General features: G+C 41.5%; 1 protein-coding gene across 1 annotated transcript in view; it reads right to left on the bottom strand.

Annotated features, from left to right (window-relative positions):
• LOC140482607 (glycoprotein hormones alpha chain-like) overlaps positions 1-27,999 on the bottom strand; it is a 40,995-nt gene that overhangs the window by 463 nt on the left and 12,533 nt on the right. The window contains exon 3 of the mRNA XM_072580125.1: positions 20,273-20,457. Coding sequence (XP_072436226.1) covers positions 20,273-20,457 — 185 coding nt within the window. The remainder of the gene's footprint in view (positions 1-20,272; positions 20,458-27,999) is intronic.

The following is a 27,999-nucleotide window of genomic DNA, read 5'->3' as shown; positions in this document are numbered from 1 at the left end:
AAACCATTTATATCTTCTTGATCATAACCGTTACTGATTTCAGACCATGGATCTTTCTGGACTGTGAAGCTCAATTACTCCCTGCATCAACTATTAGAACTATCAGGAAAGCTTCACAAACATGGCCCTGTGGTGGACAATTATTATTTATAAACAACATAGATGATTATTACAGATGTGTATTTGAAAATGAAGGAGGTATATATGATGTCAGTTAGGAGTATTGTGTGTAGTTCTGGTTACCAAACTATAAGAAGGATGTGGATCTGGCAGCATTTGTGGAAACAGGAACAGAGTTAAGGTTTTGAGTCCAGTATGACTCCATTTCATACTGAAAGAACTGAAAGAAATTGGAATTTGTTATTTAATACCAGAGGTTTAATACCAGAGGACTGGAGGATTGCAAATGTTGTGCCCTTGTTCAAGAAGGGCAGTAGAGATGATCCAGTTAATTATAGATCAGTGAGCCTTCAGTCTGTTGTAGGAAAAGTTTTAGAAAAGATTATAAGAGATAGGATTTATAATCATCTAGCAAGCAACAATTTGAATGCAGATAGTCAACATGGTTTCGTTAAGGGCAGATTATGTTTCACAAACCTCATTGAGTTTTTTGAGAAGGTGACTAAGCATGTGGATGAGGGTAGGGCCGTTGACATGGTGTACATGGACTTCAGTAAAGCCTTTGATAAGATTCCACATGGTAGGTTGTTGGAGAAAATGCAGAGGCATGAGATTGAAGGTAATTTAGTAGTTTGGATTAGAAACAGGCTTTCTGGAAGAAGGCAGCGAGTGGTGGTTGATGGAAAATATTCAGCCTGGAGTCCGGTTACTAGTGGTGTTCCACAAGGATCTGTTTTGGGGCCACTGCTGTTTGTCATTTTTTACAAATGATTTAGACGCAGGTATAGGTGGATGGGTTAGTAAGTTTGCAGATGACATAAAAGTCAGTAGAGGAATGGACAGTGTGGAAAAATGTTGCAGATTGCAGGGGGACTTGGATAAACTGCAGAATTGGGCTGAGAGGTGGCAAATGGAGTTCAATGCAGATAAATGTGAGGTCATTCATTCACTTTAGGATGAATAACAGGAAAGTAGAATACTGGGTCAATGGAAAGATTCATGGTAGTCTGGGTGCACAGAGAGATCTTGGAGTCCATGTACATAGATCCCTGAAAGTTGCCACATATGTTGATAATGCTGCTAAGAAGGCATACGGTGTGTGTTAGGTTTTATTGGTAGAGGGATTGAGTTCCAGAGCTGTGATGTCATGCTGCAACTGTACAAAACACTAGTGCAGCTGCACTTGAAATATTGTGTGTACAGTTCTGGTCATCCCATTACAGGAAGAATGTGGAAGCATTGGAAAAGGTGCAGAGGAGATTTACCAGGATGTTGCCTGGTCTGGAGGGAAGGTCTTATGAGGAAAGGCTGAGAGACTTGGGTCTGTTCTCATAGGAAAGAAGAAGGCTAAGGGGGGATTTGATAGAGACATACAAGATGATCAGAGGATTAGATAGGGTAGACAGTGAAAGTCTTTTTCCTAGGATGATGACATCAGCTTGTATGAGGGGGCATAGCTACAAACTGAGGGGTGATAGAGTTAAGACATATGTCAGAAGCAGGTTCTTTACGCAGAGAGTGGTAAGGGTGTGGAATGCCCTGCCTGCCAATGTAGTTAGCTCAGCCACATATTTAAACAGTCCTTAGATAAGCACATGAATGATGATAGGATAGTTTAGGGGGATGGGCTTAGGTTAGTTCACAGGTTGGCGCAACATCGAGGGCCAAAGGGCGTGTTCTGTGCTGCATTGTTCTATGTTCTATTTATATTTTTGGCAGAGGCGGAGGAAAGGGGAAGGGAACAGATGATATAGAGATGCGATGAAAAAGCAAAGAGGTTGTTAATAATGGTGAAAGAGAAAACAAACTTTAAAATAGGTATAAATTAAAGTGTGAAAGGGAGTGAAAGGATCCTCTCTACTTAGAGCGAAGTAAATGAGACACAAACAAGATCAGTGTTAAAGGAAAAGTGAAGGATGGTGCATGTTGATGAGAAGGTGAAGTGGTGAGGGCTGACAAAAAGTGAAAGTGGTGGGTATGATCTAAAGGAATAGCAAATTGAAAAAGAATATGTGAAGGTGGTGAATGTTGAGGAGAAGGAGAGTTAATGAGGGTTTGGTGGATAGCGCGGCAGTATGGTTGCTGAGGCTGATAAGTTAAAAGACCTACCTACCCCTGTTAATTGGGATGTCGATCCAATGCTGTGAATACATTTTTTTAAAATCACAGTTGTGGCCACAATTGGCAAGGCCAGCATTTATTGCCCATACTAGTGGCCTTTGAGAAACTGAAGGTGACAAAATGGCAATGCCGTAGTTTCAAGGCAAAATGGTGTATGACTTGGAGGGGGATGTACAGATGGTCGTGCTCCTATGCACCTTGTCCTTCAAGTTGGTGAAGGTTGCAGGTTTAAATATGATGTCTAAGGATCTGTTTGAATTGCAGCAATACATCCGGTACAAGGTAAAGCAGCTGTCATTGTACATCGGTGCTGAAGGGAATGAATATGTAAAGTTGTGGATAGGGTGCCAATCAATTGGGCTGCTTTGTTCTGGCTGGCGTCAAAACTCTTCAGTGCCATTGGAGCTGCAAATGTCCAAGCAAGTGGAGAGTGGAGAGTATTCCATAATAATTCTGACCTGTACCTGGTAGATGGTGGGTTGGCACTGGGGAGATATAATGCAGAATTCGTAGCACTTATTATTGCAGAATTCCTAGCATCTGACCTGATCTTGCAGCCACATTATTTATTTGGCTGGACTAATTTAGCTTGGGTAATGATAACACCCAGGATGTTGACAGTTTAAATTTTAGTGATGGTTAATGCCATTGAAGGTCAAGAGGTAATGGTTAAATGCTGTCTTGTTGGAGTTGGTCATTGCCTGCCGCTTCAGAGGTGTGAATGTTACTTGTTACTTACCAGCCTAAGTCTGGATATTGTCCAAGTTTTGCAGCATTTGGACATGGACTGTGTCAGTATCTGAAGAGTTATGAACGGTGCTGAATATTATGCAATCATTAGGGAACACCCCAACATCCGACCTCATTATGGAAAAAAGTCATTGATAAAAGAGCTAAAGGCAGTTGAACCTAGGTCTCTACCCTGAGAAACTCCTGCAGTGATAGGATGAGATGACTGCCGTCCAACAGTAACAATCATCGGCCTATGTGACAAGTCTGACTCCAAACAGCACAGAATTTTCTCATTATTCCCATTGATTGCAGTTATACAGGGCTCCTTGATATCATATTTGGTGAAATCCTTGATATTATGAGCAGTCACTTTCACCACATCTTAGGAGTTCATGCTTAAACTATATCTGCAAGAAGATCACGAACTGAGTGAACTTGGCAGAATCCAACCTGCCTGTCAGTGAAAAGGCTATTCCTTTGGAAATGCCTCTCAATAGCACTGTTGTCAAACATTTCCATTTAGAACATAGAACATTACAGCGCAGTACAGGCCCTTTGGCCCTCGATGTTGCGCCGAACTGTCATACCAATCTGAAGCCCATTTTACCTACACTATTCCATGTACGTCCATATGCTTGTCCAATGACGACTTAAATGTACTTAAAGTTGGCGAATCTACTACCGTTGCAGGCAAAGTGTTCCATACCCTTACTACTCTCTGAATAAAGAAACTACCTCTGACATCTGTCCTATATCTATCACCCCTCAATTTAAAGCTACGTCTCTTCGTGCTTGCCGTTCCTATACTTGGAAAAGGGCTCTCCCTGTCCACCCTACCCAACCGTCTGATTATCTTGTATGTCTCTATTAAGTCACCTCTCAACCTTCTTCTCTCTAACGAAAACAGCCTCAAGTCCCTCAGCCTTTCCTTTGCCAATAATCGAGAGTAGACTGATAGGGTGGTAATTAGCCGGTTGAGTGTATCCAGCTTTTTGTGCATAGGATGTATCTGGGCAATTCTCAATATTTTCAGGAAAGGTCAATGTCGTTGCTGGACTGAAACAGCTTAGTTAGGGGCACAGCTTGTTCTAGACCACAGGTTTTCATTACTATTGCTGGAATGCTGTCAGAACCTTTGTTACAGGTCTTCAGCCATTTCTTGATTTCACATGGAATGAATCAAATTAGTTGGAGACTGGCATTTGTGATGCTGGGGTCCTCAGAAGGAGGCTGAAAGTGGATATAAATACTTCAAACTTGCCTTTTACATGATGTGCTGGGTTCCCTTATCATTGGTGATTTTTAAAGTACAGCCATTGTGCTGTTAACTTGTAAGTTCCTGAATTCACAGGCAAACATATATGAATAGAGATAGGCCACACAGCTCTCAAGCCTGCTCTGCTATTCAATAAGATCATGCCTGACCTGATTACTCAACATTTCCACCGAACACAAATAATCTTTCACTCCCTCAGTAATCAAAAATTTATCTATGCTTTCCTCATAATTTCAAACTTTCTGCCTCCAATATCTTTTCAGGAAAATAGTTTCAAAGGCTCATCTTTGAGAAAATGTTTCGCTTTATCTATCTAGAATGGGTGATCCCTTATTTTTAATGTAAAAACTTGGGAAAGAACATTTTGAAAAACCAAAGATTGCTGAAGGTTTGCTGCACTTTTTAAAAGCAAGTAACCTGACAATTATTGTAAAGACTGTGTACACAGATATTTGATCAAGCAGTCGTGGAAGGTAAGCTAAAGCCAAGGGTTTACACAAATGAAGGTTTGGCTGGCAACAAGCAGCTGATTAGTTCCTGAACTAGTGGCCAGTTATCAATGAGAAAGGCCTTCTCCCTCCTAACAACTGCGATTGGCTCTCAAGTAGCTGAAAAGCTTGAGGGTGTGAATGCTTTGTCAAAACCATTGAATCGCTGTGGGGAATGAGCTATTTTTTCTCTGCAGTAAAAGCATCCAAAGCGTGAAGACAGCCTGTTTTTCTTTCTCTTTTCCAGCTGCTGTGAGCTCTGACTTTTAATTGATACATCAAAGAACTTTATGAGTTGAACCAGTCACCTGTGCCTCCTGCAAACAAGTGAAAGTATCTGGAGAAAGGAGACAAAGAAGCGGTATTCTGATCAGCAAAAGGATTGCCTCAGAAATACTAGCAGACAGAGGCCACTAAACTGCTTTCATGGTCTTTCCTTTTATCCCTTGTATCTGTCTGCTTATGCCTGACTCCATGAAGGGCTTATGCCCGAAACATCAATTCTCCTGCTCCTCGGATGCTGCCTGACCTGCTGTGCTTTTCCAGCAACACACTCTTAACTCTGATGTCCAGCATCTACAATCCTCACTTTCTCCTGACTCTCTGCATGTGTAGAGGGGGATTTTATAGCAGGGTTAGAGTTTTAACTGGAAGAGTTATATGCTGATGATTCATAATTGTTTACCTGTAGTGAGAATATTTATTTATTATAAATAGTCACTTTTGTTAAGATCAGAAACCTTGTCCATATGGGGTGGCATGGTGGCTCAGTGGTTAGCACTGCTGCCTCACAGCACCAGGGGCCTGGCCTTGATTCCAGCCTCAAGTGAGTGTCTGTGTGGAGTTTGCACATTCACCCAATGTCTGTGTGGGTTTCCTCCAGGTGCTCTGGTTTCCTCCCACAATCCAAAGGTGTGCAGGTTAGGTGAATTGGTAATGCTAAATTGCCCATAGTGTTAGGTGCATTAGTCAGGGATAAATATAGGGTAAGGTCTGAGTGGGTTACTCTTCAGAGGGTTGGTGTGGACTTGTTGGGCCTGTTTCCATATTGTAGGGAATCTAATCTAAAGCAGATATATTAGCAAAGTTAAAGAGGCATTTAGACAAATACATGAACAGTCAAGTAATACAGGGATACAGACCAAGTGCAGGCAGACGGGATTAGTTTAGATTGGCACAGACAGTGGAGTCAAAGGGCCTATTCCTGTGTTGTACTGTTTTATGTTCTGCATTTAAACATTACAGCACTCCAGACATGCTGCCAGGGGGTCTGTACACAACTTTACTGCTCTTCAATTCTAACTATACAGTCTGCACTGAATGCTTTCTCCACATTGTATTAACCCCTACCATTGAAGAAATATTGTTTTTAATCATTAAGGCTATTCCAACTCCTCAATTTTCCCTATCTGTCCAATAAATCTTATAACCTGATATATTTAGTCTCCAGTCCTAACTATCCTGCAGCCATGTCTCAATAACAGCTACTGTATCATAATCTCCAATTTGAATTTGCCTCTGCAGCTCACTTAACTTATTTGTTATACTCTGTGCATTTGTATACAGAACTCTTATTCAGGCCATATATTCTAAACTGTTCCTTAGCTCTTATGCGTTATTCACCTGTTTATTATTTTTCTATTGTAGTTTAATCAATAGACATTTTTGAGTTTTGTCATTGTTTGCCATATCTGAAGTAGGAATCCTACCAGTTTTCTTACTCTCTATCCTGTTCCATACTTTTGAAACTGTATTGATGTCGTCCAAGCTCTTCCCCACAATTACCAGTTCAAAGTCCTTGTGACCACTCTATTTAGTCTTTCTACTAGGATACTGGTCCCAGATTGGTTCAGGTAGACCATGTCACAATGGCACAATTCATTCCAGTTTGGTACTAATGCCAGTACCCCACAAAACAGAGCACCTGTTTTCTACACGATTCCTTTACTTCCTTAATTTTCTTATCGCTTTGCCAATTTACACTTTCTGTATGAACCAATCACCTAGGAAGGAGGGTAAACAATTTTGAACCTGGTTGATTCTGTTCCTCATTTATATCTTCTGGCATTCCATAATACCATAAAACCATAAGACTTAGGAGTGGAAGGAAGGCCATGCGGTCCATCAAGTCCACTCCACCATTTAATCATAGCTCATGGGTGTTTAAATTCCACTTACCCACACCTCTCCCTGTAGCCCTTAATTCCTTGCGAGATCAAGAATTTATCAATCTCTGAAGATACCCAACGTCCCAGCCTCCACTGCGCTCCATAACAATGAATCCCATAGGCCCACCACTCTCTAGCTGAAGAAATGTCTCCTCATTTCCGTTCTAAATTGACCATCTCTAATTTTAAGGCTATGCCCACGGGTCTTTGTCTCCCTGCCTAATGTAAATAACTTTCCAGCAATCCCTTTCTAAGCCTTGCATTATCCTGTAAGTTTCTATTAGATCTCCCCTTGACCTTCTAAACTCTAATGAATACAATCCCAGGATCCTTAGCTGATCATCATATGTTAGGCCTACCATTCCAGGGATTATCTGAATCTCTGCTGGACACGCTCCAGTGCCAGTATGTCCTTCCTGAGGTGTGGGGCCCAAAATTGGACACAGTATTCTAAATGGGGCCTAAAGAGCTTTATCAAGTCTCAGAAGCACATCGCTGCTTTTATATTTCAATCCTCTTGAGATAAGTGACATTAAATTTGCTTTCTTAATCTCGGACTCAACTTGCAAATCAACCTTTAGAGAATCGTGGACTAGTACTCCCAGATCCCATTGTACTTTGGCTTTATGAAGATTCTTATCGTTTAAAAAAAGAGTCCAGGCCTGTATTTGTTTTTCCAAACTGCAAGACCTCATATTTGCTCACGTTGAATTCCATTAGCCATTTCCTGGACCACTGTTCTAAACTGTCTAAATCTTTCTGCAGCCTACCCACCTCCTCAGTACTACCTGCCTGTCCGTCTAACTTCGTATCATCAGTGAACTTCACCAGACTGCCCCCTGTCTCTTCATCCAGATCATTAATATATAAAGTGAACAGCTGCAGCCCCAACACTGAACCCTGCAGGACACCATTTATCACCAGCTACCATTCTGAAAAAGAACCTTTTGTCCCAAGTCTCTATCTTCTGTCAGACAACCGATCCCCAATCCATGCCCGTAGCTCACCTCGAACACCATGGGCCCTCACGTTACTCAGCAGCCTCCCATGAGACACCTAATCAAAGGCCTTTTGGAAGTCTGGATAAATGACATCCACTGAGTCGAACCTATTTGTTATCTCTTCAAAGAATTCTAACAGGTTTGTCAGGCACGATCTACCCTTACTAAATCCATGCTGACTTGTTCTAATCCGACCCTGCACTTCCAAGAATTTTGAATTTTCATCCTTGATGATGGATTCTAGAATTTTACCTACAACCGAGGTTAGGCTAATTGGCCTATAATTTTCCATCTTTTGTCTTGATCCTTTCTTGAACAAGGGAATTATAAAAGCAAATTTCCAATCAGCTGGGGCTTTCCCTGATTTCAGTGATTTTTGAACGATCACAGTCAGAGCCTCCGCCATTTCCTCAGCCACCTCTCTCAGAACTCCAGGATGTAGCCCATCAGGGCCAGGAGATTTATCAATTTTTAGACCTTTTAGCTTTTCTAGCACTTTCTTTTTTGTAATGACTCCCATACTCATCTCTGCCCCAACTCTCCTTAATTGTTGGGATATTATTCATGTCTTCCACAGTGAAGACTAACACAAAGTACTTATTAAGTTCTTCAGCTATTTCCTTATCTCATAGCACTAGCCTTCCAGCATCAAGAGGAGCTCCCAATTTCTACTTTTGCCTCTCGTTTGTTTCTTATGTATTGAAAGTAACTTTTACTATCATTTTTAATATTATTGGTGAGGTTACCTTCATATTTGATCCTCTCCTTCCTCATTTCTTTCTTTGTTATCCTCTGTTTGTTTTTGCAGTCTTCCCAATCTTCGATTTCCCAGTGCTCTTTATAGGCTCCCTCTTTTTCTTTGAGACATTTCCTGGTGTCCTTTCTCAGCAATGGCTGTCTAACCCCTCCCCGGATAATCTTTCTTTTCTTTGGGATGAACCTCTGTACTGTGTCCTCAATTACACCCAGAAACTCCTGCCATTGTTGCTCTACTGTCTTCCCCACTAGGCTCTGCTTCCAGTCGATTTTTGTCAGTTCCTCTCACATGCCCCTGTAATTACTTTTATTTAACTGTAACACCTTTACATCTGATCTTGCCTTCTCTCTTTCAAAGTGCAGACTGAACTCTACCATATTATGATTGCTGCTTCCTAAGAGTTCCCTTACTTTAAGATTTTTTATAAAGTCTGTTCAGTACAAAGAACTAAGTCCAGAACAGCCTGCTCCATTGTGGGCTCCATCACAAGCTGTCCCAAAAAGCCATCCTGTGAGCATTCCATGAATTCTTTGGATCCAGCAGCAACATTATTCACCCAATCCACTTGCATATTTAAGTCCCCCATGATCACCGTGATCTTACCTTTCTGACATGCCCTATCTATTTCCTGGAACATCTTGCGTCCCTGGTCCTGACCACTGCTGGGAGGTCTGTACATAACTCCCATTATGATTTTTTTTTTGCCTTTGTGGTTCCTCAACTCCACCCACACAGACTCCATATCATCATTCAGTGCCATTCTTAACTAACAAGGCAACCTCCCCCCACCCCCCACCCACCGGTCTCCATGTCTTTTTGATAAGTGGTAAATTCTTGAATGTTTAACTGCCAGCCCTGAACCCAGTGCATCAAGTCTCTGTGATGCCTTCCACACCATAATCATTCATGATGATTTGTGCTGTTAATACATCTGCTTTGTTACGAATACTACAAGCATTTAGATAAAGTGCCTTAATGCTAATTTTCTTAACCTCATGAGATATGGAAGATATAGAAAGTAGCGAAATAGATGGTGACACCTTGCAAAATGTCCATATTACAGAGGAAGAAGTGCTGGGTGTCTTGAAACGCATAAAGGTGAATAAATCCCCAGGACCTGATCAGGTGTACCCTAGAACTCCGTGGGAAGCTAGAGAAGTGATTGCTGAGCCTCTTGCTGAGATATTTATATCATTGATAGTCACAGGTGAGGTGCCGGAAGACTGGAGGTTGGCTAATGTGGTGCCACTGTTTAAGAAGGGTAGTAAGGACAAGCCAGGAAACTATAGACCGGTGAGCCTGACATCGGTGGTGGGCAAGTTTTTGGACAGAATCCTGAGGGACAGGATATACATGTATTTGGAAAGGCAAGGACAGATTAGGGATAGTCAACATGGCTTTGTGCATGGGAAATCTTGTCTTACAAACTTGATTGAGTTTTTTGAAAAAGTAACAAAGAGGATTGATGAGGGCAGAGCGGTAGGTGTGATCTATATGGACTTCAGTAAGGCGTTCGACAAGGTTCCCCATGGGAGACTGATTAGCAAGGTTAGATCTCATGGAATACAGGGAGAACTAGCCATTTGGATACAGAACTGGCTCAAAGGTAGAAGACAGAGGGTGGTGGTGGAGAGTTGTTTTTCAGACTGGAGGCCTGTGACCAGTGGAGTGCCACAAGGATCGGTGCTGGGTCCTCTACTTTTTGTCATTTACATAAATGATTTGGATGCGAGCATAAGAGGTACAGTTAGTAAGTTTGCAGATGACACCAAAATTGGAGGTGTAATGGACCGCGAAGAGGGCTACCTCAGATTACAACAGGATCTTGATTAGATGGGCCAATGGGGTGAGAAGTGGCAGAGTTTAATTCAGATAAATGTGACGTGCTGCATTTTGGGAAAGCAAATCTTAGCAGGACTTATACACTTAATGGTAAGGTCGTAGACAGTGTTGCTGAACAAAGAGACCTTGGAGTGCAAGTTCATAGCTCCTTAAAAGTGGAGTCGCCGTTCGATAGGATAGTGAAGGAGTTTGGTATGCTTTCTTTTATCGGTCAGAGTATTGAGTACAGGAGTTGGGAGGTCATGTTGCGGCTGTACAGGACATTGGTTAGGCCACTGTTGGAATATTGCATGCAGTTCTGGTCTCCTTCCTATCAGAAAGATGTTGTGAAACTTGAAAGGGTTCAGAAAAGATTTACAAGGATGTTGCCAGGGTTGGAGGCTTTGAGCTATAGGGAGAGGCTGAACAGGCTGGGATTGTTTTCCCTGGAGCGTCGGAGACTGAAGGGTGACCTTATAGAGGTTTACACAATTATGAGGGGCATGGAGAGGATAAATAGGCAAAGTATTTTTCCTGGGGTCGGGGAGTCCAGAACTAGAGGGTTTAGGGTGAGATGATATAGGTTTAGGTTGAGAGGGGAAAGATATAAAAGAGACCTACGGGGCAACTTTTTTATGCAGAGGGTGGTATGTGTATGGAATGAACTGCCAGAGGAAATGGTGGAGGCTGGTACAATTACAACATTTAAGAGGCATTTGGATGGCTATATGAATAGGAAGAGTTTGGAAGGATATGGGCCGGGTGCTGGCAGATGGGACTAGATTGGGTTGGGATATCTGGTCGGCATGGACGAGTTGGACCAAAGGGTCTGTTTCCATGCTGGACACCTCTATGACTCTACGACTCTATTCCCAACATCTCTGGTAATATGTCCTAAGTTATCCTTCCTTCTTGCTTCGTTCCCTGGTTCTTTGAACTTAAACCATGCACACATGCTAACCTGCTGCTTATCTTTCTACTTGACTCCATACTCCCTGTTGCTTTCCCTTTCCCCTCACCCCTGACTCACAAGTTTAAAGACCTACTGACCACATATTTATCCATTTAACCATAACACTGGTTCCAGATCGGTTTAGGTGGAGACCATCCATCAGTACAGATCCCTTCCATCCCAAAACTGATGCCAATGTCCCATGAAATGGAATCCCTGTTTCCCACACCAAACTCTTTGCCACCAATTGCTATCTTGGTTTCAACTAACAAGGGCTTCTTCTTTAGTTAGAAGGGTTTTCAGTTGTTTGTTCAATAAGATCATGTGACTATACCCCAATGCAGCATCAAAGGGATGACAAAGTATCATAGAATCCCTAGAGTGCAGATAGAGATGATTTGGCCCATTGAGTCCGCAGCAAGCTTCTAAACAGCATCCCACTCTGTTGTAACCTTTTTGTGATTAAAAAAAGGTCAATTATTCAATAGAATAAGGTAGCTGCCATTACACAGAAGACATTTTGAGTGCTTAAAACATACATAGGACTTCATTGAAGATACAACACAGAAGCAGGCCATGCCGCTCAATCAATCCATGCCAGAGTTTGTGCTTGAGTCATGCCTCCTTTCACCTTTCTGCATTTAATTATAACATTATCACTATTTATTTCCCTCTCCCTCATATGCCATCCAGTTTAAATGTTTCAATGTTATTTTGCTTCATCCACTCCCTCCCTGTTACAGTTAGTTCAACAGTCTCGCCAATTTTGGATAAGGATATTTCTTCTGAATTCCTGCTTGGATTTCCTGGTGACTATATAAATTGGTGGCTTCTAGTTATGTCCTTCAAACAAGAGTAAATATATTCAAATTTTAAATTATATAAAGATTGATATCTTTATAATTGTAAATTATACCTCTAAATTATAAATTGGGCGAACTCTCAGCCTCCCAAGAAAAATTAAACCCAGTATAACAATCACACCCTGGTATTAATCTCCACACATTTCTGATCTCACCCCTATAAATTTCTCTGAAACATCTTCACTATCTTTATAACCTTTTTATAATATGGTGACCACAACTGCACAAGTGAGATCCAAAGTTTGATTGAAGTTTAGCATAAGGCCTGTTTTTCACAATTGGCGTTTTTGATATCCCTTTATTCCTCTACCATACATAAATCTGTGCCTTCAAAATACAATGTGATCTTTCTATGCTTTCTACCAAAAAATACTTTTGCACATTTATCTCTGTTAATTTGTCAATTATTTGCCCATTCTGTAAGTTTCTTTAAATATTCGTTGCTTCCCACATGCATAATTTGGCTCTGTCTGCAAATTTAAAAATTGTTCATTAGATTCCAAAGTCCAAATTGTTAATGCAATTTGAAAACATCAGTTCTGAAATTGAGGGATACCACTTCCCACCTTTTGGTCCTCTGAATAATTACAGTTTGCGGATTCTAATCCAAGATGGAAGATGGGGAATAGTTGTGCCTGTAGGAGCTGCTTCTTTGAGGTATTTCCAGTTTTGGAGCTGACTACCTTGAATTTTAGGAGCAGTAATTACTGGTTTATAAGCTGTTGCATTGTTTTGGAACTTCAGTAAAGAAAAGAGAGGATTTTAAGAAGTGAGGAACAGAGACAAAGCAGGGACCACATAGAAGGTGAAACAAAGGGAGAAATAAACCTGCCCTGCTGTGTGGTCAGGCAGTGAATCTGCACAGCTGACTGCATCTGCTGTTAAATTTCAAATAGCTCTGGACATAGGAGTTCCTTCTAAGAAACATAAACAAACAAACAGTGAAATTCACAGCTGACCTTATAGAAACCTGTGTAGGAGAGCACAGAGCCAGGGAAGAGCTAAGTGGCTAATTTAAAAGTGTAACCTTACTTTTTTTGTGCAAATCTACAATAGTGAGTAGAGTGGGTTCCTTAATTATATGTTTTATTGAGATGTCTTTTGATTAAACTTTGAAAATATAAACATAGGTACTAAGTTAGCCTGGAGCAGTGTTTTTAGAGAAGTGAGACTGCACTTCTTAACAAGATGGCCTTTAGTAGAGTGATGTGCTCTTCCTGTTGAATCTGGGACATTAGGGAGAATTTCCATGTTACTGATGATTATATCTGCAGGAAGTGTGTTTAGCTGCAAATCCTATCGGATTACATGGATTGGTTGGAGCAGCAGTTAGAAGCAATGAGGAATTTACAGGAGCTAGTGGGTGTGATGGATAGCAGTTGCAGGAAAGAGAAAAACCACAGATACAGTCAAATAGTTGGATTACCTCCAGGAAAGGTAGAAGAGGTTGGCAGAGAGTATAGGAGTCTCCTGTGGCTATTCCCATTTCAAATAAGAATGCTCTTTTGGAAAATGTAGTAGAATGTAGCACTGACAGCCAGGTTTCTGGTACCAAGGCTGGCTCTAATACAACGAGGAGTATTTCAGGTTCCAAGTGATTGATTGTGACAGGGGTCTCAGAGGTACAGAGAGATGTTTCTCCCTGGTGTTGCCTCCCTGGTGCCAGGCTCAAAGATATCTCAGAAAGAGTGCAGTACTTATCAAAAGGGAGAAGGACCAGCAGTAGGTCATTGTACACATGGGAACTAATACCATCGGAAGATAAAAGGATGAGATTCTGAGGAGAGAATATAGGAAGTCAGGCAAGAATTTTAGAAGAACGTCCTCAAGGGTAGTAGCATTTGGATTACACCTGGTGCCTCAAGCTAGTGAGAGTAAGAATAGAAGGGCAGAGCAGATGAAGGTGTAGCTGAGGAGCAGGCACAGGGGAGAAAGATTCCCACTTTTGGATACTTGGAATCTCTTCTGGGTAGAATTGATTTGTATAAGAAGGTCAGATTACAGCTGGAAGGGGTAATTGGAAGGGGACTAATGCACCTGGTGAAGAGATTTGCTAGTGACAGTCTCCATTCTCCATTTCACTGCCCTAAACCCCCTATCCCAAGGCAATCAAGACAGAGTTCCCCTTGTCCCCACCTATCACTCCACTAGTCTCTGCATCCAATGCATCATCCTTAAATATTTTCACCAACTCCAACGAGACCCCACCACCATGAATATCTTCCCCTCTCCATCTCTCTCTGCCTTCCACAAGGACCATTCCATCCAGGACCCTAATCAGTCCGTCCAGGTGAGACAGAGGTTCACCTGCCTCTCCTCCAACCTAGATTACTGTATCTGGTACTCTCTACATCAGGGAGACCAGTGTAAACTTACAAAATGTTTCACTGAGCATCGCAACCGGGCCCGCGGGGCTGACCTGACCTCAGAGTCACCACCCATTTTAATTCCCCTTCCCACTCCCTTTCCAACATGACCATCCTTGGCCTCCTCAATTGCCGCAACAAATCAAATCGTAAATTTGAAGAACAACACTTCAAATTCCACCTGGGCAGCCTACAGCCTGGAGGATTCAACACTGAGTTCTCCATTTTCAAATAATCGTCCTTCCCATCACCCAACTCCCTTCCCAGTCCCTCCCTGCTCCCTCCCATTCCTCTCATCGGCCCTTCCTTCTTGCCATCAACCAGACTCATTCCTTTCATCAACCAACCCAGTTTGTACCCTCTACCTCACCATCCTGCACTCCCAACCCCGTTTATCTGCTGCCCACCTTACAGCTGCTCCCACTCCTGAAGAAGGGTTTACACCCGAAACGTCAACTTCTCCACCTCCTGATGCTGTGTTCTTCCAACCTCCTGTTTGTCTACTGGAGAGAATTGCTAGAGCTGCACGGGATGATTTTAACTGATGGGGGATGGAACTCTGGGAGATAGTGAGAAAGGGTCTGAGACTGGCGTAGTTGGGAACAGGGGCAAGTCAAACAGTTAAGGCAACAGGAACAAAACAGAGAATGAGGTAGGACTGATAAATTAAACTGTGTTTCTTTCAATGCAACAGGCCTATCAGGTAAGGCAGGTGTCCTAAGGGCATGGTTGGGAACATGGGACTGGGATATCATAGCGATTACAGAGACATGGCTCAGGGATAGACAGGACTGGCAGTTTAATGTTTCAGGATCCAGATGCTATGGGAAGCACAACAACGACAAGAGAGGAAGGGGAGTGTTTTCTTTAGGGATAATATAAAGTTGTACTTAGGGAGGATATTCCTGAGGGTACATCCAGGGTGAAGTTATTTGCATGGAACTGAGAAATAAGAAAATGATAATCACCTCCACACCACCCCAAATTGTCAGTGAAAAATTGAGAAAAAAAAATGTAAAGAGATCTCAGTAATCTGTAAGAATCATGGGGTGGTTTTAACTCCCTAAACATAGACTGAGACTGCCATAGTGTCAAGGGTTTGGATGGAGAGCAATTTGTTAAGTGAATACAAGAAAATTTTCTGATTCAGTATGTGGATGTACCTACTAGAGCAGGAGTACAACTTGACCTACTCTTGGAAAATAAGGTAGGGCAGGTAACCAAGATGTCAAAGCGGAGCACTTTGGGGCAAGTGTTCATACTTCTATTAGTTTTTAAAATAGTGATGGAAGAGGATAGACTAGATTTAGAATTTACAATTCTAAATTGGAGGAAGGTCAATTTTGAGAGTATTAGGCAGGAAATTAAAATAATTGATTGGGGGCAATATTTGCTGGTCAAGGGATGGCTGGAAAATGGGAAGCCTTCAAAAATGAGATAACGAGGGTCCGGAGACAGTACGTTCCTGTTAGGGTGAAGGGTAAGTTGTAGGGAATGCTGGATGACTCAGGAAGTTAAGGTCAAGAAAACGAAGACACATGTCAGGTGCAGACAGCTGGACTGGAGGGAATCACCAGAAGGGCATAAAGGCAGTAAAAGTAAACTTAAGAGGAAAATGACGCAAACTAAAAGGTATCATGAGATAGATTTGGCAAATAGGGTTGAGGAGAATCTAAAAGAATTCTAAATTTGGCATGACGGTGAAGACTCTTGCTAACTTTTATAGGTGCGCCATCGAGAGCATTCTGTCTGGATGTATCACTACCTGGCATGGTAGCTGCACAATTCAAGATCGGAGATGATTACACAGAATGATGAACACAGCCAAGAGAATCACAAAAGCCAACCTCCCATCTATAGAATCCATCTACCAGGCCCGCTGTCAAGGAAAGGCCACCAGCATTCTCAAAGATCCATCCCACCCTGGCAATGTTTTTGTATAACCTCTACCATCAAGGAGAAGGTACAGAAGCCTGAACACATGCACCAGCCGGTTTCAAAACAGTTTCTATCCCACTATTGTCAGAATACTGAATGGTCTCACAAACACTTAACATTCGCTTGTGCTAGTGTTTTTGTTTTTGCCGCTGTTTACCTATTACTTACTTATCTATGCTACTTAACTCTGTGATCTGCCTGTATCGCTCACAAGACAAAGCTTTTCACTGCACCTCGGTACAAGTGACAATAAATTCAATTCAATTCAATTCAAATACATAAATGATAAAAGAGTAACGAAAGAGAGAATAGGGTCCCTTAAAAATCAACGAGGTAAAAACAATGACCGCAGGCTTTTGCCTGAAACATCGATTTCGCTGCTCCTTGGATGCTGCCTGAACTGCTGTGCTCTTCCAGCACCACTAATCCAGAATCCCTTAAAGATCAGCAAGGCCACCTATGTGTGGAACTGCAGGAGGTGGTGGAGATGCATATGGAAGAAGCATATGCAAGATATAGAATGTGGGGAAAAAGACAACATCCTGAAAAATGTCCATATTACAGAGGAAGAGGTGCTGGATGTCTTAAAATACATAAAGGTGGATAAATCCCTGGGACCTGATCAGGTGTGCCCAAGAACTGTGAGGGAAGTTAGGGATGTGATTGTTGGGCCCAGGTGCCAGAAGACCAGAGGTTGGCTAATGTGGTGCCATTATTTAAGAAAGATAGGAAGTATAGACTGGTGAGCCTGGTATCAGTGGTGGGCAAGTTGTTGGAGCGGATCCAAAGGGACAGGATTCATATGATTTGGAAAGGTAAGGACTGATTAGGGATTGTCAACATGGCTTTGTGTGTGGGAAATTATGTCTCACTAACTTGAGTTTTTTGAAGGAGTTTCTAAGAGTACTGATTCATTCAATGAATCAATCATTCATTCAATCATACAGTCAATATGGCAAAACGATGGGTGTTGTCTGTATGGACTTCAGTCAGGCAACTGACAAGGTTCCTCATGGTAGACTGGTTAACAAGGCTAAATCTCATGGAATATAGGGATAACTAGTCATTTGGATACAGAACTGGCTTGAAGCTAGAAGACAGAGGTTGGTGGTGGAGGATTGCTTTTCAAACCCAAGGCCTGTGATGAGCAGTGTGCCATAAAGATCGGTGCTGGTTCCACCATTTTTCATCATTTATATAAGTGATTTGGACATGAACATAGGAAGTTTGGTTAGTAAGTTTGCAGATGACACCAAAATTGGAGGTGTAGTGGCCAGCGATGAAGGCTACCTTAGAGCACAATGGGACCTTGATCAGATGGGCCAATGGACTGAGGGGTAACAGATGGAGTTTAATTTAGATAAATGTGAGGTGCTGCATCTTGGAAAAATAAATCAGGGCAGGACTTAGACACTAAAAGCCAAGGTCCTAGGGAGTGCTGCTGAACAAAGAGACCTTGGAGTGCAGATTCATATTTCCTTCAAAATAAAGTTGCAGGAAGACAGAAGAGTGAAGAAAGCACTGGTATGCTTGCCTTTATTGGTCAATGCACTGTGTGAGAACTGGGAGGTCATGTTGTGGCTATACAGGACATTGGTTAGGTTACTTTTGGAATACTGCTTTCACGGGTCTTTCTGCTATAGGAAGGATGTTTTGAAATACTAAAGGGTCCAGAAAAGATTTACAAGGATGTTGCCAGGACTGGGAGGATTTGAGCCATAATAAGAGGGTGAATACATTAAGGTTATTCTCCCTGGAGTGTCGGAAGCTGAGAGGTAACTTTACAGAGGTGTATAAAATCATGATGGGCATGAATAGCCAAGGTCTTTTCTCCGAGTTGGGGAAAATCAAAATTAGAGGGCTGAGGTTTAAGGTGAGAGGGGAAAGATTTAAAAGGGACCAAAGGGGCAACACTTCCACAGAGTGGGTGGTGTGTGCATAGAATGAGTTGCCAGAGGAAGTGGTGGAAGCTGGTACAATTACAACATTTCAAAGGCACCTAGATAGGTATATAAACAGAAAAGGGTTAAATGAATATGGGCCACATGCTGGCAAAGGGGACTAGATTAATTTAGGATATATGGTCGATATGGTGACTTGGACAAAGGGTCTGTTTCCATGCTGTACAGCTCAATAGCTCCCATATTTTGCTTTCTGTGATGAAGACCACTAGTAACCCATTCAGCACTAGGTTCTCTGACTCCATGTTATTCATTAGTCTATTATGGGACTGCTTACTAAAGTTATTTTTAAAATACAGTTAAATTGCATGTCCCACATTGCCATTGTCTACTGTCTCTGTGACTTCTTTAGTGGATTTAGTTCAACTAATCAAGTGAGACTTCCCTTTTGACATCCAAGCTAGTTATTTGTTATTACATTGCTCATTTCTCAATGTTTAATTTCCTGAACATGTTTGGCCTCCCTTTTTAAATATAGAAATTTTGACAGCTATTTGCCAGTCATCTAGCAAAAGATATTCTTCTAATGAATCATTAAATATGAACATTGTCTTTTCTATCTCTTCCCTAGATTCTTTTATGAATGCAATCCATCTGGAACTAAATCCTATTTGAGTTTTATTACTTTATTTAGTGCATCCTTTCTATTTTAAATTCAATTACCTTTCTACTTATTCCAGCTTCAATGCTACATCTATTTTTCTGACTGCTAACGATAAAGCAAAATAATTATTAGGGTGCTATGGTGGCTCTGTAGTTAGCACTGTTGCCTCATAGTGCCATGGACTTGGGCTCAACTTCAGACTTGGGTAACTGTCTGTATGGAGTTTGGAGATTAATTAACCATGGGAAATGCAGGGTTACAGGGATGCGTTGGTTTGGGCAGGATGCTCTTCAAAGGCTTAGTGCGGACTTGATAGGGCAAATGGTCTGCTTCCACATTGTAAGGATTCTAGGATTTTTGTGATACTATCCTGCAATGTCTTTAGGGAAGGAAATCTGCTATCCTTACCTGGTCTGGCCAGCATGTAACTGTAGATCCATTGCAATGTGATTGACTTTTAACAGTCCTCTGAAATTACTGAGCCAGCCACTCTTTCAAGAGCAATTAGGCATAGGAACCAAATGGCCTTGCCAGCAACATCCACAGAGAAAAGAAAAAAAAATCAATGTCTTCTGTTACCTTATTCTTTCCAATGCTCTTCTTACATTTCATTTACATTTGGGTTTGCATTAAAGTTCACATTTCTTCCAGATCCCTCTCCCCTTCACCAGTTTTCCACCTCCTTATTTACCTTTATTGCTCAGACATGGGTGGGGAAATTACATTACACAGAGAGAGACAGAAGGCAGTTGCAGACTAGCTATTTATCTCAGGGGCAAGGGAGCAGAGGTGGTGGAAAGTGTGAAAGGGTCTGTGCAAACATGAGATTATATTTCCTTTGTAATAAAGTTTAAAATGGATGGGATACAATGGGCAGAAATAACAAAGAATAACAGCAGCTGCATTAACAGCAAAAGCACACCACAGTAATGATTGCATCCTTTCCACACTTGTGTCCTACTTAATGAAAGGCATTAGAATTCAACATCTAAAAGCTCACGAGAGGAGCTCTTCAACTATTTCCGAGACTGCCATATCTTATATGTATTACATTTTATTGTCTGTTCTTGCAATAAAATGTTCGACTTCATCTAGACGTCTTACCCTGGAAAATAATTTAGCTACACAGCATGTTGCTTCTGAAGTGATATTCTTTGGAACCAGCATTGTTTTCTTGGACCGCATTGGCGTTGGATAAGCACGGGAGAAACAACAGCCTTTACACTGGAAGATGGGTGCCCCTGCTCTTGAGAAACGTGTGTTCTCCTTCAGTCTACAGTCTGGACATCCTTCACAGAGAAAAAAATAAAGAACAAACTGAATAATTCTTCCAAATACTGCATTTACCACAAACTACATAGAAAGGCACTGGCAATTTGTTTTCTTATTATGTATGCTTCGCTGAGAATGCTGCAGATGCTGAAATCCAAAATAGACAAGCAGGAGGCTGGGATAACACCGCAAGCTAGGCAGCATCTGGAGGTGAAGAAGTCGACTTCTCCACCTCCTGATGTTGCCTGGCTTGCTGTGTTCTCCTCGCCTCCTGCTTGTCAACCTCACTGAGAACACTGACATCCACTATTTATTGAAACAACCAAGTCCCTGTTTGATTGAAAGCTTTGGCTATTTGATCTCTGTCCATATGATTGATATTTTTATTGCCTTGTATTGAAAGAAGTATTTTTTTAAACACAGTGGAAAATTATATGATTTTGCTTAAACTTAATATACATATCAAACTATCACCATAGGAATAGCCTGTCATAAGGCTGCAGGATAGACCAATCAGGTTATTTGCAGTGGTGACATGAATGACATGGGGGTGTTTGAGGAGGCATATCCAGTTATGAAGTAATGAAGGGCCATAGGAGGGTTGAAGAAGCATTGGGCATGGGTAGTGTGCCAGCAGGTGACAGGATGTGAATGATGAGATCTTGTTGGTCTTTCTGTTTTTATTCTAAATGGAATGAAGTCCCATAGCACCAAAGCTGGTTATTTGGAAAGACTGCCTCTATTCCGGCATGATGTAGAGGTGCCGGTATTGAACTGGGGTGGACAAAGTTAAAAATCACACAGTACCAGGTTATAGTCCAGTAGGTTTATTTGGAAGCACTAATTTTCAGAGTGCTGCTCCTTCATCAGATAGCTGTGGAGCAAAGTCTTTTGCTACCACCATTTTTAAGTGCTCTTCAGTGCAGGCACTTAGACAGGCTGCTTGTCAGTATGGTATTGTCCTGAGGGGCGTGCCAAGATGCCAATCTAACACAGTCTGTCAACTGCCTGAGATGCAATCACATTACACAAATGATCATGTCAGAGGCTGGTCCTCAGTGGAGTGAAGGGGTGATGTGCTGCCAGTCAGGGAGTCCTGGTACCATCAGTCGTGGCCACAGTCCATGCACTGTCCAGGGACTCCAACAAATTCAGTGACCCACTTGAGACACTCATGATCGGGGATCAGTCCTGGTACAGTACAGGGGATGTTCAGCAGTCAATCCTGCAGTGTCAGCAGAAGTAGTCTGGGGAATCAAATGTTTTCAGTAGGGGAGCTCTAAACACAGGAGTCAATGGTGTTGTCAACTGCATCTGGGGTGTGTTCATCAAGGCCAGTCAGAAGTCTGGGATGAATACAGTCATATGTGTCTTTCCATCAAACTTTCTGAAAGGTTCAAAAGGGGAGCTATAGGGGAAGAGGGAACATCAATGACAGAAGTGATGAGGGAATTGTATCTGGCACATAGGATGATGAGAGTGGTTGTTGGCTGTCAGTCATCTCAGCTTCAGGACATCTCTACAGTAGTTTATCAGGGTAATGTCTGAGGCCCAACTATCTTCAACTGGATCATCAATGATCTTCCCTCCATCATAAAGTCAGAGGTGAAGGGGTCCACTGTTGATTGAACAATTTTCAGCACTGTTTGCATCTCCTCAGATACTGAAGCAGTCCATGTCCAAATATTTAAGTCACAGAATCCCTACAGTGTGGAAACAAGCTATTTGATCTATCGAGTCCACACCAACCTTCCAAAGAGCATCCCACTCAGATCCTCCCCCTACCTTAACCCTCTGAATTTCCCATGACTAATCCACCTAGCCTGCACATCCCTGGACACAATGGGAAATTTAGCATAGCCAATTCACTTAACCTTCACATCTTTGGACTGTGGGAGTACTGTAGGAGGAAACCCATGCAAACACAGGGCTGAAAAGTGGCAAGTGACATTAGTGTCACACAAATGCCATGTAATGACTGTCTCCAACAAAAGACAATCTCACCACCACCCCTTGACATTCAATGGCACTGCCATCCCTGAATCCCCCACTATCAACATCCTAGAGGTTACTATTAGCAAGAAACTGATCTGGACTAGTCATATATACATAGGGCTAGGAATACCACACGAGTAACTCACATCCTGACTAACCAAATCCTGTCTATAAGGTACAAGCCAGGTGATGGAATACTCCCTCTCGTCTGGACAAGTGCATCTCCAACAACACCAGTAGCTTAATTGGCACCACATCCACAAATATCCACTGCTTCCACCAGCAATGCTCAGAAGTAGCAGAATGTCCGATTTGTAAGATGCCCTGCAGAAATTCACTAACACTTCTTAGACAACATTTTTCAAGCCCATGACCAATTCTATTTAGAAGGACAAGGCTACATACATGATACACAGGGACACTACCACAGACAAGATCCCTTCCAAGCCACTCACCATTCTGACTTAGAAATTTATCTCTGTTCCTTCACTGTTGTTGGTTTAAAATTCTGGGATTCACTCCCTAACAGCATTATGGGTCTGCCTACAGTATACGGTCTGCAGCTGCTCAAAACGGCAGCTCACCAACTATGGGCTACAAGGAATGGGCAATAAATATTGGAACAGCCAATGATGCCCACAACTCACAAGTGAATTGAAAAAAAGCAGAGAAGCATATAGAAGCGGTGATAAGGATAGTGATTGGTGGAAAAATCAAGGTGAATGGGGTGAATACATGTGCAAAGTATAGCTGCATGGGATTAGCAATCATTTCATCACCCATTTGCTAGACACGTACAGTGAAGGAGCTTAAGGACAGCAACTGCTCAGAGTTGATTTGCTACATGTCACAGATGCTCGCAAATTGAATTCGGTTATCTCAACACTATTGAAATTATCAGCAATAACGGCACACAGACAACATAACATCCTTGCAAGTGCCACAATTACCTATGCTGAATGCATTCTGAGGCTTGGCATCTAGACTCATAAAGTCAGAGATCTACAGCACAGAAAAAGATCCTTCAGCCCATCACATCTTGGTCAGTCAAAAATATCCCCTTAACTATTCTAATTCCACTTTCTAGCACTTGATCCATAGCCTTGCCTGGATTAATGAGGGACCAGGTAGATGATGGTGCTGCACTGCAGGCACACCCTTTTCAATGACATGTGATAGTCACTCAGCCAGCAGCACATCTTCAATAAATTGCTGCACATAAAGACAGACAAATGTCCTCTTATCCACACCCAGGATTCCTCATCTGGAAGGTACAACATCAATAACTGTTCTAAGACCAAAGAAACTCTTTTGCTCCTCCTGTGTTCAATTTAAGTCTTTTTCACTAACAGTGATGGGATCTTTCACTGGAGGCATACTGATTGTAGGGAAATTATCTGAGATGATTCTTAGGTATAGGATTTACTCACATTTTGAGAAGAATCAAATTATTAGAGATAGTTAGCAAGGCTTTATGTGGGGGAGGTCTTGTCTCACAAAGGTGATTAAAATTTTTGAAGTTAAAAATCACACAACACCAGGTTATAGTCCAACAGGTTTATTTGGAAGCACTAGCTTTCAGAGTGTTGCTCCTTCATCAGGTGGTTATGGAGTATAAAATCATAAGATACAGAATTTATAGCAAAAGTTTACAGTGTAATGCAACTGAAATGATATATTTAAAACGATCTGGATTGCTTGTTAAGGCTCTCATCTTTTAGAATGACCTTGTTGGTTTCAGGTCTTTCATCAGGGCAGCACAGTGGCTCAGTGGTTAGCACGGCTGCCTCAGAGCACCAGGGATCTGGGTTTCCTCCAGGTGCTCCAGTTTCCTCCCACAGTCACAAAGATGTACAAATCAGGTGAATTGGTCATGCTAAATTGTCCATAGTGTTAGGTGCATGAGTCAGAGGGAAATGGGTCTGGGTAGGTTACTCCTCAGAGGGTCTGTCTTGGGCCAAAGGGCCTATTTCCACACTGTAGGAATTGAGGTTTCCACAATCTAATCTCGAGTGAGAATGCAACTTTAAAAAATGTTCCAGGATTTACATATGAAAGAACTGAAACCAACATGGCCATTCTAAAAGATGAGAAACATAACAAACAATCCAGGTCTTTTTAAAATATCATTTCAGTTGCATCACACTGTAAACATTTACTGTAAATTCTGTGTCTTATGATCTTATCATCCACAACCACCTGATGAAGGAGCAGTGCTCCAAAAACTAGTACTTCCAAATAAATCTGTTGGACTATAACCTGGTGTTACATGAGTTTTAACTTTATACACCCCAATCCAACACCAGCGTCTCCAAATTAAGATTTTTGCGGAAGTGACAAAATGATTGTTGATGATCGGACAGTGGATGTTGTCTGTATGGACTTTACCATAGTATTTGACAAGATCCCTCATGATAGGCTGATCCAGAAGATTAAGTCTCATGGAATCAATGGTGAATGGCAATTTGGTACAAGATTGGCTTGGTCGTAGAAGATGGAGGGTAATCGTTGAAGGGTATTTTTCTGACTGGCAATCTGTAACCAGCGATATTCTGCAAGCATTAATGCTGGGGCTTATATTACTTGTAATAAATGTAAATGCTTTGGATAAAAATGTAGGTGGTCTGATTAGCAAGTTCTCAGATGACAAAAATTGGTGAAGTTGTGGGCAGTGAAGGAGGTTATAAATCAGTTGGAAAGATCAAGGGAGAAATGGTAGATAGAGTTTTATTCAGAAAAGTGTGAGTTGAATCATTGGGAGGTCAAATGGAAGAGGAACATAGACAGGATCCTTAGGAAAATAGATATATAAAGAAAATAGATATATAAAGTTCAAGAAAGAGGCAACAGATATGGATAACCTCTTAAAGAAGGTGTTTGGCATGCTTGCCTTCAGCAGTAGGGGAATTGAGCATAAAAGTTGGCAATTCATGTTGCACCTGTATAAGATTTTACATTTGGAGTATTGTGTATAGTTCTAGTCACCAAACTATAGGAAGGAAATGAAGGCTTTACGGAGGGTACAAAAGAGGTTTACCAGGATGTAGCCTGGATTGGAGTGTATTAGCAATGAGGAAGAGTTGGACAAACTTGGATTGTTTTTGCTACAGCACTGGAGGCTGAGGACAATCTGATAAAAGTATGTAAAATTATGAGAGGTATGGAGAGGGTGGATAGTTGGATTCTTTTTCCCAGGGTGTAAGTATATACTTGGGGCATAGATTTACGATGAAAGGAAAAACATTTAACAAAGTTGTGCAAGGAGAGGTTTTTTGCATAGAGAGTGATAGATACCCGAAACATGCTAGCAGGGAGGTGGTAGAATCAGATGTGTTAGCAAAGTTTAAAAGACATTTAGATAAACACATGAAAAGACAGGGACTAAACGAATAGGGACTACATACAGGCAGATGTGATTAGTTTAGAACGGCATCATAGTCAGCACAGACATGATGGGCCAAAGGACCTGTTCCTGTGCTCACCGTTCTATATTGATGCAGAACACAGGTTTAATGCTGTCAATGCCTCAGCAGAGACTTGATGGAACAGTGTATAGGTCTCTTGAAGATCCAGTATTACTGCCTTCAAGTATAGACCAGATAAAGTGTGTTGTATTGTCCTGATATGTTCTGCCCTGCAAAACTGGAGCAGGTGATGAGGTGATATACTAAATGCAGAGGAATTGGGAAAAGTGACTAATGTTCCTCTGAAGGAAATGGTGACACTGGGGATGAAGAAGCTGACATTGTCCATGACAGAGCTCAACTATCACTGGTTCTACAAGCCTGGCAGTATCTCATTGACACCTGGTTTCAAGGTAAGACAACTTGGTGTAGCACACAGTTGTTAGCTATAAGATAATGTTTGATCATGGTGCTGCAATCTAGATGGTGTTGTGGGGCCAAAGTTCACCTCTGCTGGATTTGTTTATTTTCTATAAAAGAAAGCTTACATTTGTACTTCTCCAGTTGCTTGCCCATATGTGATGCTCCTCCACCGGACAATTACAAGATTCAGATCTACAGTGGGCACCAGGATCCCAATGATTTAGAGACATTTTTCAATCGGGATGTAGGCAGGTAAAATGTGTAGCATGGTGGTTAAACAGTGACTAAGGTGAGAGAATGGGGTTGTATATGTGTGGGATTGTTAGCCATGCAAACTATATACTTTAGACAGTGTGGCTTCATACCTGCTGTGCAATCATGCTACTGATGCGGAGCAACACTGCATAGTCAATACTTGCCTGGCTGCACAGCAGCCTTTCAAAGTTGGCACACTCACATGGAATTATAATCTTTCAATGTATATCCTCAGATTGGCAAGCTGTTCCATGAAAGATACGTGGCAAAATGAGGTAGAGATTGGACATGAGAGCATAGTCGTAATTAATGAAGCAAGGGGCATAGTGGTAATTAATAAGGCAGGTTTGATAAGATAGGTCAAGAAAACTCATTTGTCCTTATGGTGAAAAACATTCGAAAAGATTTGACACAATTCAAAATTAGAAACAAAACTACTCGGCCTAGAAAAGGTACCCTAACATCCAAATCATCTGTATACATTGTGCAAAGCTGTGGATGTGGCACCAATCCTTGCAGTACCTCACTAGTAACTGCCTGGCATCCTGAAATGGTCCAATTACTCCATTCTCTGCTTTCTGCCTGTTAAATAATTCTCAATTCATATGAGTATATTTCCCCCAATCCCATGTTCTCTAACTTTATTTGCTAGCCACCAGAGTGGACCTCAAAAAGCCTTCTGAAAATCCAAATACACTGTATCCATGATTTTCTTGCATCATTGCTACAAGCGTATCCCAAAAACCCCAATAGGTTTGTCAGTAAGACTTCCTCTTCCTAAATACATGTTCAATTTGTTGATTATTTTCTAAATATCTAGTTATTTTATCCTTCCTTGTAACACATTCTCACATTTTCTTTACAACTGATATCAAACTGACAAGTCTGTGGTTTCCATTCTCCTTCATCCTCTTTTCTTAAAAAGTAGAACTATATTTTTCACTTCCTAAGCCCCAGACACTTTTCCAGAATCTCCACAATTTTGAAAGATATTCACCATTGTTTCCATTATCTGTTTTGCCATCTCCTTTAACGCTCATAGGTTATATGGTTCAGGGGATAGGCCAACTTGCAATCCAGTTGGCTTTAAGTAATAATTCTCAACTAATACTAATGTCTTGTAGTTCCTCAATTTCACAAGTCCATTGGTTGCCTAGTATTTCTGGGAAACATTCAGTATGCCTTCTTTATAAAGACAAACACTGAGTAACAGTTAACTTCTTTGTGTTTCCTTATCTCTACTTTAAGTTCTCTGCTCCCACCTGTAACATGCCTACATTTGTTCTAACTAAGCTTTTCCTTTTCACAGATATAAAGAAGCCTTCAGAATCCACTTTTATGTTCCTTGCAAGCTTGTATTCTTTTTGCTTTCTTACAGATTTTTTTACCCAAGTTTTGCTGGGTTTGAAATCTCGACAAGATACTTCCTTTGTTGTAATGCATTCTTTAGCTTATTTTGTTAATTACAAGTTGTTTTACCAA

The sequence above is a fragment of the Chiloscyllium punctatum genome, chromosome 11, assembly GCF_047496795.1.
Source record: "Chiloscyllium punctatum isolate Juve2018m chromosome 11, sChiPun1.3, whole genome shotgun sequence".
Lineage (NCBI taxonomy): Eukaryota > Metazoa > Chordata > Chondrichthyes > Orectolobiformes > Hemiscylliidae > Chiloscyllium > Chiloscyllium punctatum.
This window is presented reverse-complemented; position numbering and strand designations above follow the sequence as displayed.